We start from the raw sequence: 12,418 nt of genomic DNA on the forward strand, positions 1-12,418 counted from the left end.
ATGACCTTATTACAGATGAGGTCAATTGAACTGGGCAGAGGCAGAGCATGCATTCCTCGGTGTGAGCGGCCCCTGTTGCCCCTTCCATCACAACACAATATTTTTGCTCAAACATAACCCTAACATCAGCAGTCCCAACTATTCTATGCATCAATAGGACACCGACGATCAACTGAGAGTCTCTCTGTCCTTTGGCAGCCTCAAGGGTTGGTCAGGACAGTAGGGTAGAAGCCTCTCTCCTCTTCTAACTCTAGCACACCTCAGAGGTGGACAAGGCATGGCATGCCACAGCAGGGATGCTGAATGGAATGGGCCCTGGCACTCGAGCCTGCATGCAGATACGTCTCCGCTTTCGACCCAGTGTAAGGGGCCACAGTGCCCAAGGGTCTCCAAAGGCAGCTATGGCTGTAGCATAGATCCTTTCCAGGTTGAGGGGGACCTGGCTAGCGGGAGAAGTGAGGCTAGAGGTGGGAGGCTAGTGGGAAGACTCCATACTCTGGTGAGTCTGACCCTTGGCGCACTTGATGCTGGACCCTTTGTCACCACCAAGCTGTGTGCTGTTGCATGCCTCAACGGGCCTTGTGACACCTCTGTTGGTCCCAGCAAACCCGTGCAGTTTCCTCAGGTGGCACAAGGAGGTTGACCCACTGACCGGTCTATGGATCACATCTCCAGACCATCTCCCAGCTCTCTTTGCCATTCGGTCTCGCTCTGTCTCTGCTTGGCAAACACTCCAGTCCGCTCTGTCCACCCAGAGGTCATCTTCCTCCTCAGGGCCTGGCTCTTCCTCCCCTGACTGCCACATTCCTGGTCTCCTCCTTGGTGCCCCTTACGATTCCTCCGGTGCCTTTGATTGGCTCCCCAGTCTATTGGAAAGCTGCAGGTGGAAGGTGCTCTCACTGGGGTTCTTGAGGTGGGTGACCCACTAAGCGGTTGAACTAACCTAAAGGGCAGGGTCCAGGTTGGCAACCACATTTGGAAACATTCCTTTTATGAGTAATGATACTCACTTACGCAGCTAGTGTGGCCAGTAGATTTGTGGCTGTTTTGTCCCGGCTGAGTCTTTAGGCAAACTGACCATTTTGTTATCAGTCCTTAGATACGAGAAAGTGCACACGCTCAACAAATTCTTTTCTTCCAGCAGAGAACGCACAGATCTCCTGGTTAGATTGTGTTTGCTTTTACCCATTGAAACGAATCTGTCCATGCATGATTACTTACAAATGCCTCTGAGGCAGCAAAAAATAATAATAAATGCTTCTGTACATCTTAACTTCTCTCCGGGTTATATCATTTCCCTAGAATTTAGCCAACACAAACCCTTCTTCTTATTTAAATATTGGACTGGCTAGAGAGGAAAACTGTCCCTCCAGATTAGAGAAACCCATGTTAGCTAAATAGGAAGGCAAGGGAACTCCTAACTATTAACCTAGGGGTGACCTTGAGACCCATGATGTGGACCAGTGAGTAGTGAATAGGAGATGCTGAAGGGGGGGGGGAGGACAAAGGAGAAAAGAATCTTTCTAAGACTATTGTAGGCACTGGGCAATGTTTATTTCCAATTAATTTTAAAACATAAACACTGTGGTTGCTGTTTTCAGTTACATAAAGCGCTGTCATTTCTTCTTCGTCATTAAAAAGGAGTTTAAGGCATTTTAATTAAAGGTGCTCAAGCCATTTTAAAAGCAAGTGTGATATTACAAGTTATCCTTTTGATGGAGTAATCAAAAGAAGTCTGTTCTGATTAGATAAGAGCCTTGCTTTTCTAGCAAGAGTCAAATTTTCTAGCTGAATAGCTTTATTCAACAGGACACTTCTGGAACATCAGGGAAGATTACATCAATTTTTTTCCAGTAAGAACTTTCTTTTTTTAAAAAAAAATAATCCCCAAAAAGTTCATCCCCTTTTTTAAAATCCATGCTACTGCAAGAGAGAAAACCTTTTCAACATTTCTTTTTTGCTGTTGTCTGTTCTTCCCCATATGCTTCAGAATGAATCTTTTAAGAAAAATATAGATTTTCAGAGTTTTTGATGATTTTTAATTTTTTCAAAAAATATTTGTATTTTATTTTTTTTATTTCCATAAGAGAAGGAAAGGCATCCATCCTGCTGTTGTTAGGACAGAGCGATATATCTGGGAGAAATATGTGCCAGCATTAGAGAGGCCATGATGCTTGCATACACATGAAAAATAGTAACGAATCCTGTGTATGCCAGATATGTTTTCAGAGATACTTGCTCTACAAGAACTAATGATTTCCTTATAACCTCTTGCCCTGTAAATCATAAAACATATACTTCACAGCAGTCAGTCTGCAAGAGAAAAAGGCTTACACGTGTCCCTACAGATAAAGGGAGATCTTATTGGGCATAAATAAACTTTGACACCTGGAATGCCAGCCAAAGGAGAACCTTAGAGCAGGCTACCAGGATGCCAGGAGCCCCGCAAGAGCAAATTGCAATGTTTTATTCCTTCAAGCACTTGCTCTTTCAGACAACCAACTTACTTTCATTATTGCAGCAACTAACTAGGTTAATTGCTTTTAAAAATATATAGGTTTTCAAGGCATGGTGGGAGGCATTGTCCACCAACACTTTTGTCAGCTCAGCGTTAGAAGAGGGTGAACTAGCAAGTTGCAAAGAGGATGATCGGCCCAGGACCTCTTTTCAGGGAGTCGCAGCTGGATGAAGGCCTGTGACAGGCGCCCGCCAGGCTGGTGTTTGATATAAGTCGTGTGTGCCAAAGACACAGCATGAACTGTTTGGACTCCCTAATATACGGCGGCATTTCAAACAGGATGACGTCTGCATGGAACATATTTATTTGTTTGTTTGTTTGTTTGTTTGTTTGTTTGTTTGTTTGTTTTGTTTTGTTTTGTTTATATCCCGCCTATCTAGCCAGTTAAGACCACTCTAGGCGACATACTGTATATGTTTCTTTACAAATTGATCTGGCAAAGACCCAATTACATCATCACTAACCCTCAGGATATTGGCATGAGGAAACTAGGCCCCATCCCCTGTTGGAGATCTGTTTACAATTCCACATGCTTTCTGCAGTCTGAGGGACTGGGGAACTGTTCCTGGCCTGGGATGATTGTCAATATATCCAGTACTAACCAATCATTCCCCACACCTATCTGCTGAGTGTTCTATCCCTCTTTTTTCTTGGTTGGTGGCAGTTACTTTTTTTGCTGTTGATCTGTTAGGTTGGATGTTAAAACAGTAGGACCCCCGTATCTGTGGGATCGGTATCTGTGATCTGACTTATCCGCAGTCTGACAATATTAAAAATATTAAAAAGGAAAAAAAAAACCTAGAACTACATATTTTCATGTATTTATCAAAACTGGCCACTAGAGGGAACCAAAGACCATGCAATGTATTCTTGTTGTTCTCAGCATCTGCAGGGGGTTTTGAACCAATCCCCCACAGACACAGAGGTCCTACAGTATACTGTATATGCGGTAAAGAAAGTAGTATACCTGAGTCTGTAATTTCAAGCAACTGTAAGTAAAGAACATTTTTTGTTTTATTCTTTTTCTTACAAATGTCTCGGAATGAATAATGGAGACTTTGAGAGTTGAGAAGGACTAGAGGACAGAATATTTTGGAGATCCCTCATTCAGAGGGGCACCATGAGTCAGAGGTCACTAGATGACATGTAACAAGAAGAAGAACACACATAGCATCACTCACCTCAGGTGCCATCCAAAATGGGGTTCCTACTGATGTGTTTCTTCTCAATCTTGTGCTGGTGAGCTGTGCAGATACACCTATAATAATGAAATATTCTCAAAACATTGAGGCAATAGCATTGTCATAGTCATTTCAATACAGTCTTTTGCATACCCAAATACCCATTCATTGTCTGTAGATCAGAGTAGCCCAAGATATCCTGCTGCCTGAGGTAAAGGGCGGGATGGCTCCCCCTCCATATTCCATGTATAAAAGCCAACTGCCCCAGCCGCTAACACTATGGAAATGAGGGTGTGCTGTAAGATGAGGAACCTGGTGTTTGCCAGTCCCACCCATCTAAGACCCAGACCTCTGAGCCCCTCCGAGGGCTCTGCTGTTCCCAAGGGTTATCAGAGCCCTCTGAAACAATATGTGATCCTGAATGAAAGATGGTATTTTGTCACTTGAGACACAGGGCAAGATGGCAAATCTCTGGTGCAGAAGCAAACAAGACAGATCATTGCATGATAGATAGGTCAACATTAGAGCCTCAACAACACCATCCACCATATCAGAGGGCAGACGTTTAGTTGAGGAGGTGAAAGGAGGACTGTGTGACACACGCAGGTGTGCCCCCCTCAACAGAGGAGAATGGCCAGGGGGTTTAAGGAGACCGGGAGGAAGGACCACTGCTGCTCCCCCAGGCACCAGCCTTGCCTCCCTCTGCCTATAAACAGCTACAGCCTGGGCACAAGTGCACAACGGTGGCTGGATACAACTCGATGCAGCTTCGTAGGGGGGAAAAGACATGCACAAAGTCACAGAAGCATAAGAGGCTGCCTTTTACTGAGACCCTTGATCCAGTCCAGTCCAGCCTTGCCAACTCTGACTGGCAGGAATAGCTTTCCGGGGTTTCAGCTGAAACTTTTTCCTGGGACTCCCCGGAGACCCCTAATTATTCCTTGCTGGTCTCCCATCCAGCTACACCAGGTCCAGGACTGCTTAGCTGCTGACCTGTCTGAGAAACAGTTCTGTGCTTTTCTGTGAAAGCCATGTCCCACCTTGCATACAGCTTAGCACCCTGTTAGGGTCTGCTGAGACAGATTAACATGGACATGGCAGACTCGATCTCTGTGCTGGAAGAGGGATGACAGCCATGTTCAATGACGCCCCAGCAGCTGAAATACACAGGGTCTTTCCCATGAGGCCCTTCAGGGACTGTGTGGGGCAGCAGTCCCATGTTGTCAACTAAGTGTAACACTTGGGGTTACCTGGATCTACGAACAGTTGCCTGGTTGTATTATGTGTATATGCCATCCTAGGCATGCTCGCTGAGAAGGAAATGCCACTTCTGCATTCAATGAGCCTTAAAGGCTGGCACTTAATGGCTGTATGTGAGGTATAAAAAAATGAAGTATAGCCAGTGGTGTGTGGGTTTGCAGCTCCTGGGGCAAGGGAAATATGGTGCCTGAAGCAGCCGCGGAGGGGGCTCAGCACCGACGCAGTCCTCTCTCCACACCACTCCTCCCACGTGGCCCACCTGCCCACTTTGTTTACACTGGGGGAGGGAGGCCGGGCTGCCCCAGGCCACCTTTTGCCCTCTGGGCCACCCTCTCCAAGGAGGTGGGTCCACACATCAGTCGCCAAACCCAGTCGCCACCGCCACCTGCTGAAAGGGGGAAATGGCGTGAACGAGGCAGCCGCAGTTAGAAGAGGGGCGGATGGCTCACACACTCGTTCGCCTGCTATGCGCCCGATGGCTCCATGGCAGGGCTGAAAGGTTGCACTCCCAAGAATTTTGTTCCCAGGGCAACTGCCCCGTGGCCCCTCCCACACTAGGCCACTGAGCATAGCCAATACGCATACTGATAAAATATACGTTTTGCTTTTCCTTCATTGTTGTTTTGCAATCTAATCTTTAACACATTCAAGGACAGGCCTTTGGACTAGGGTTGCCAGATACACGGGTACTAAAAGGAGGACACAGAAAGACAAAAAGGAAGACAAAGGAGGACATATTGAATGTTTCATTTGAATCGTTCCAAATTAAACCCACAGTCAATACAATTTTATTACAATAGCTGCCAATAAATGTCCCTTAGTGAACCGACCAACAAACAGTCATGTCAAAAAATAAAAATAAATTCAATGGAGGCTTTTTTTTCCAAAATACCGGGGGTGGGCGGGCAGGTGGGAGAGGGGAAAGCCAGGAGGAAGGGGTCCTTCCACCTCTCCCCCTCCTATCCAAAATTATAACATAAAATATACAGAAGCCTGACATTTTAAAGGTTTTTATCTTTGCCTGCCTGACGGAGGACATTAGGCTAAAAAGGAGGACATGCCCTCCTTTTGCCTGACATCTGGCAACCCTACTTTGGACGGACATGGGAGTTGTCCACAGGCCGCAAATGCACATCTGAAATCTGGCAGGGACCTCTGCTTTTAACAAAGGGTGGTGGCCTTTGTCATGATATTAAAGGAGAGTGGGAATTTTAGTGAATGAGAATGAGAGAAAATGGAGTCAGTTAGGTTTCAAAGTAAAAGGAGATGAAGACATGGAAATGTGGAAAAGGCTGAGAGGCTGTTTTTCCTAATTTACAGCCAGGCTGGTACAGAGTGAATCCTGATAAGAGTGTCCCAGTGCAAAGACCCAACCAAATTCCCTTCTAATTGGAATAGAGATAAAACACCTGGGCATCTCCATGAGAATTGGAGGCGGAGTGGACAGTTACGCCTCTTTGAGTTAATTGGTTTACAGCCATGAAGAAGGAGGTCCGAGGAATGTAAAAAAAATGGATGAAGGGTTATGTTTAAGAGACCATTTTGGAGAGGAGAACTTTTTCCTGAGAAAGTTCTTGATGGTTTGTGTCATGTAGTTGAAGAAAAAGAATGTAGAATGGTAAGAAAAGAAGTTGTTTATTTAACTATGGTAATCCTTTGAACATGTCTTTTTGCTAATGAATGAGCAAAACAAACTGTTTCTATGAAACTATAGTGGTGCCCCGCAAGACGGGTGCTCCGTTTCACAACAAAATCACATCACATCGAAGTTTTTGCGATCGCAAAAGCGATCGCAAAACGATGTTCCCTATGGGGGAACTTTGCTTTGCAATGATCGGTTCCCTGCTTCAGGAACCGATCATCGCAAAGCGATGATTTTCACACAGCTGACCAGCAGTTTCAAAATGGCTGCTGGGTAAAAAACATGGCTGCCCACTGTTTTCTGAGACAGATTCCTCGCTGCACGGGCAGCGAAAATGGCCGCGCTATGGAGGATCTTCACTGGACGGTGAGTTTTAAGCCCATAGGAATGTATTAATTGGGTTTTAATGCATTTCTATGGGTTTTTTAATATCGCATGACGACGTTTTCGTTCGACAGCAATTTTCGCAGAACGAATTAATGTCGTCATGAGAGGCACCACTGTATATTTTCTTAATAAAAATAATTATAAAAATTCCAACTGAGGACTAGTCTCTTGGATCAGCAGGGTTTGGCTAAATCCAGAGGAGTGGTAAAGACCATTGATTAGCTACCATAGAGAATTCCTATTTAAATGAGCTGTTGTGAGTTCTAAGGAGTCACAAAGTCCATGTTGCAGTACTTACAAAGCGAGGCATAAAGTGTTTTTTTAAGGGTCAGGCTTGTTCAAGGCACAGATGCTATGCACTGCTGAAGGTTGAGGACTTGCCTTAGTGTAAAGTGGTAGATTTGTGGCCTGTGGAACTCCCTGCCGGAATGCCATATGCTCCTCAGGAAGACTTGAGCATTACAGCCTTATGTTTTAACAAAACAAAACAAAGCAAGATGAGGCAAAACAAGACCAAAATAATCTGACGCTATGTTGTGGATTGAATTGATGGTGCAAATTGTACTTTGCTCCTATTGAAAGATCTGCTTGAAATATAAACAGATTTCATTCCAACAAACTGGCAGTAGGTGTGACTAGAAGGCTAAGTTGTCCTGGACTAGATCATTCTTCTCTTTAAAAGAATAGAAAAGAATAGAAAAGGAAAAAGAACAACAAAAATTCTCCCTTCATGTCTCCCCTTCTATGGGGCTGCAGGAAGAAGCTTTCAATTTTTAGAAATTATTTTTTTCAAGTGAAATAGTGCTGAATTGACTTGCTGATCAACCAACTCAGTACTGGTTTAGAAGGGCTTTAAAAAACTTTTTGCGTCCTTTTCTGAGGGGGAGCAGAAGAAAGATTTCAATTTATTGATAACTGGTTTCATCTTGCAGCGGCTAAGACAAATGACAGAGGGACAGACAGCCACTTTGGTTCAATCCTGGTGATCCCACATGCCGGAATTGAACCAAAATAGAACGATGTTGCCCAAACTAACAATACAGTAGCCCTTACAAGGACCCAAAAAGGTGCAAATAGGCAAGGATCAAGGTCAGACAGTTTGAGGTTGCCCATGCATCAAGTTGGCAACCCAAAAAGAAAAGAACCCAATCCATCACCAAAGAGGTCCAAACTGCGGGACAAAGCACCATCTGAGCAAGCCCTAAAATTTGTGCTTCAAAATGTTTCACAAATGATATTTCAAAAGCCATAAAGATAAGCAAAACAAACAACCACACCACCTCCCATGGTTTTTCACTGCCTTTTCTGCCCTTTTCTCCATCTCTTTCTTAAATGACGTTTATGCAGTTGATCACTGAAATAGCTTCCTCTTTCTCCCTAATTTGGGATCCAATTTTTGTGCTGTACAAGTGTAACTTGGTGATTATGTGCAAAATAGTGAGAAATCCTAATCATCGTATATTGTTCACTCTACCCTCTCTGCCACCCCCTTTTTATAAAAACAACTTCCTCCTTCTGACGTACTCTTTTCATTTGGCACTGATAGGCTTTTTCCTGCAGCTCAGTCTGGTAGCTGGTGCTAATTATTACCCTAGGAAGACTGCATCAGATGAAAAGTGATTTCCACCCCCTACCATTTGATGCCAAAGAGGTTGCTAAAGAAGAAGCTGCTTTAGGCTAGTTGTTTGTTCAGCCCCCTACTTCAAACTTAATGTTTCAGCTATTCATCAATAATGAAGTTGTGTCCCATCCAGGAAATAAATAAGCATCTGCTCTCACATTCACACGACAGGCACTGAGTTTCCCCCTTCCCCCTTAAAAAAAATAATAAAGCTAATCTTCAAGTATCACAAAATTAGCAGTAATGCACTGTGAAATTTGTTTTTCTACAAAGCAGTGTATTATATTTTAGGGTGAGCTGTGTGTGTATTCACTGAATACAACGCAGATTACTCACAAGAGGTTTGCAGCCTCCTTAACATTCTGGAGATAATATACAATTTACAGTCTCGGGACTTAGCATGATGGTGTTTCTCAATCCAGTAATTATAAATATTTGACCTTTTTTAAAAAATCAATCCAGAAGTAATGCCTATGGCGAAGCAGACACTTTCTGTCTCCCTTTTTATCCTTTTATGGAAGCTTCTAGCTCCAGTCGTGCTCCTATTTAACAGCTATAATTGCAAATTAAATGGATCCGTTAGTTTTGGGGCCCAGAGGACCACTTCACCGTCTGCTGCAAGGGAATAAAAGTGCTGGAGGCTAGTCACAGCCATCTGAGAAAGAAGGATGACTTCTTTTCATAGGCAAAAGATAATATTTAAAATCCAGATTATGAAGAGACCGACTTTGCTGCAATGCAAATATATATATTTCTATGAACAGATGCTCTGTTCCTGCTGGGGACACATTCATGTAGGAGCAGGAAGCCAAATGATAGATTCCTGGCCTGATCCAGCTATTAGAGCTGCACACACATAACCTGGTCTTTCAGAGCCTGGGAATTTCATTTTTAAAAGTAATTACCCTGTTTCCTTGAAAATAAGACCTAACCTGAAAATAAGCTCTAGTATGATTTTTCAAGATGCTCGTAATATAAGCCCTACCCCAAAAAATAAGCCCAAGTTAAGTGAAACCCCCACCCTCCACCATTGTGCAGCAACCAGAAGATGATGACATTACTGTACTGTATTTGAATAAATGTAGATTGTTGTACATGAAAAAAATAAAATCCCCTGAAAATAAGCCCTAATGCATTTGTTTTTGGGAACAAAAATTAATATAAGACCCTGTCTTATTCTCGGGGAAACACAGTAGTTATTTTACTGTTCCAGGCACCACTTCCAAATTGTTAGTTAGTGGCTATAATTACATATTTAAAAAACTATTTGTTATGCCATTTCTGAAAAGTAACTATGACGTCTCATTTAGTTATTCTTTTTTAGAAAATGATCCGAATAGCACAAGCCAGCACACGGACCCTATGATATCCACCCTTCAACATTTTGCAAGGTCACATGTCATAGTTAAATAAGCAACTAAAATTGTTACTGTTATCCACAAAAAGAGTTATGTTATCCTGCCCTAAATTAAAACTGTAATTTAACATAGTACTGTATATCTTTTTTTATTCTAAAAAGGAACTAATCCAAATAAACAAATTGTAACATATTGTTACAAAGGGACGTGGTGGCGCTGTGGGCTAAACCGCAGAAGCCTGTGCTGCAGGGTCAGAAGACCAGCAGTTGTAAGATCGAATCCATGCGACGGAGTGAGCGCCCGTCGCTTTGTCCCAGCTCCTCGCCAACCTAGCGGTTCGAAAGCATGCAAATGCGAGTAGATAAATAGGTACCACCTCGGTGGGAAGGTAAACAGCGTTCCGTGTCTAAATCACACTGGCCACGTGACCACGGAAGATTGTCTTCGGACAAAACGCTGGCTCTATGGCTTGGTAACGGGGATGAGCACCGCCCCCTAGAGTCGAACACGACTGGACAAAAATTGTCAAGGGGAACCTTTACCTTTACCTTTTAACATATTGTTTCCAAGCTTTGGTTTTGATCAGCTATTTAGGAAGGGCAGGACTGAACTCAGATCTATTCTTTTACTACCCCCAAAGCCTGATTGGTGCTCCTGCCAATTAACTGAGCAGAGATTTGGTCACATTGTCAAAGCTGCTGTGTTTGCATTCGCTGGGATCAAAACTGAGTATTCCCTTCCTTTTTTACATATGATTTCTCCAGTTGCAGTTCATTTTTGTGCATTATTCCCATGTTCCTTCTCCTTCTATTTCCTGTGATTCCCTCCCCCAAACCCTGACCACTTTGCATGGCTATGAGCAACAGTAAAAGAAGCAAACCATTGGCCATGGTTTGATCATGCCAAACTACACATGATCCCAATTCTGTCCTTGAATGCAGAGTTGTCTTTCACAAATTCCCAACTCTAGAATTCCATTCTTACCAGAAACCATAGTGTGTGAGTAGGAGATTTATAACCTAGTGCAATGCAATGGGATGAAGCAAAATCAGCCTTTAAAAAGAGAATAATGGATATGGAGAGACTGGTAGATCTCAGTAGATGCCCCAATTTTAGAGCAACAGACATGCATAAATATCATCCGCTCCTTATGGCCTACCTATCACAGCTTGAAACGTACAAGTTTAGAAAAGCCTTTACTCTGGCTAGATGCGAGGCTTTCCCTTCTGCGGTGTTGGAAGACAGATTTAAGAAAATCCCGAGGGAACAGAGATTCTGCCCTTGTGGCTCTGGCGAGATAGAATTTATCGAGCACATGATGCTCAGGTATAACAGGCATAATAAGATCCGAGGAAAATATATTACACCTCTCTTAAAAGATATGGCAGCCCAATCGGATTCAGACTACTGTAATCAATTGTTAAACGACCAAAATCGGACTACTACAGAACTGGTAGCGAAATTTTGGGCGGTATGCTATAGCAGAGAGAATAGACAGCTAAACCCTTAGACCTTGGTCTTACATTGCTATATATGCTGTTTTAGATATTTTACTTTTTGTATGTCTGGTATGGCTCTTTGTAGTGCATACCAGTCTTTGAAGCTTTGTACTGTATTCAATTTTGTATGGCTTGATGCCGTAACAATAATGTGTGTGTGTGTGTGTGTGTGTGTGTGTGTGTGTGTGTGTGTGTGTGTGTGTGTGTGTGTGTGTGTGTGTGTGTGTGTGTGTGTGTGTATGTATGTATAACCTAGGGGAGGGGGCATCCCACTGGAATTAATGCAAACTGCAGACACAGGGGCCCAATCCAGTCAAGCAGAGTAGTGCTAAGCAAATATTTCAAGCTTCTTCCATCCTCCATGCTATGGTCATGTCTCAGTCTGGATTGAAACTTCTGTGTGGACCTTTTATGGAAAGAAAGAACCCTATACTCCTGGGGCAGAATTAAGGTCTTCCATAGTTTTTGCCCTCAGATGCAGAAAACTCTTGTTTTCTCAGGCAATCGGAAATAAATGCCTCAAGCTAGAAAAGATACAGTCATGGAAGGAAGTGGGGAAGGAGCCATTACCAAAGTCAACAAGCTTGACCCCTCCTTCTGTCGTCAGGAGAATGTTGTTCCCTTTGACATCCCGATGAATGATTCGGTTGTTGTGCAAATGCTGGAGGCCCTGAAGGTGAACAAGAAGATGAGAGAAAGGTTGTGTGTGTATGTGTGTGTGAAGATGTTTGTGCCCATATTTAAACACAGCCTCCCTAATTATGAGGAAGGTAATCAAAACAATCCACCTCTACGGTACAGAAACATGTGCCCCCTCTGTCATGCCCTTGGAAAAGCCACACACACCCACCCCAGCTGCTCCAAAGCAGCCTGCGCATGACCATCAGCATGGGGAAATATATCCTGTGAGTCCACTGCACCTTCTCCTGTCATCATAAGCTTAATGAACATC

The 12,418-nt window shown here is 43.5% G+C and overlaps 1 protein-coding gene across 5 annotated transcripts in view; it reads right to left on the reverse strand.

Annotated features, from left to right (window-relative positions):
* MYO3B (myosin IIIB) overlaps positions 1–12,418 on the reverse strand; it is a 324,047-nt gene that overhangs the window by 272,683 nt on the left and 38,946 nt on the right. For all 5 annotated transcript variants that reach the window (XM_078394391.1, XM_078394389.1, XM_078394393.1 and 2 more), the window contains 2 exons: positions 12,037–12,136; positions 3,700–3,776 (listed from right to left, as the gene is read on the reverse strand). In XM_078394391.1, coding sequence (XP_078250517.1) covers positions 3,700–3,776; positions 12,037–12,136 — 177 coding nt within the window. The remainder of the gene's footprint in view (positions 1–3,699; positions 3,777–12,036; positions 12,137–12,418) is intronic.

Source organism: Pogona vitticeps, chromosome 1, assembly GCF_051106095.1.
Source record: "Pogona vitticeps strain Pit_001003342236 chromosome 1, PviZW2.1, whole genome shotgun sequence".
Lineage (NCBI taxonomy): Eukaryota > Metazoa > Chordata > Lepidosauria > Squamata > Agamidae > Pogona > Pogona vitticeps.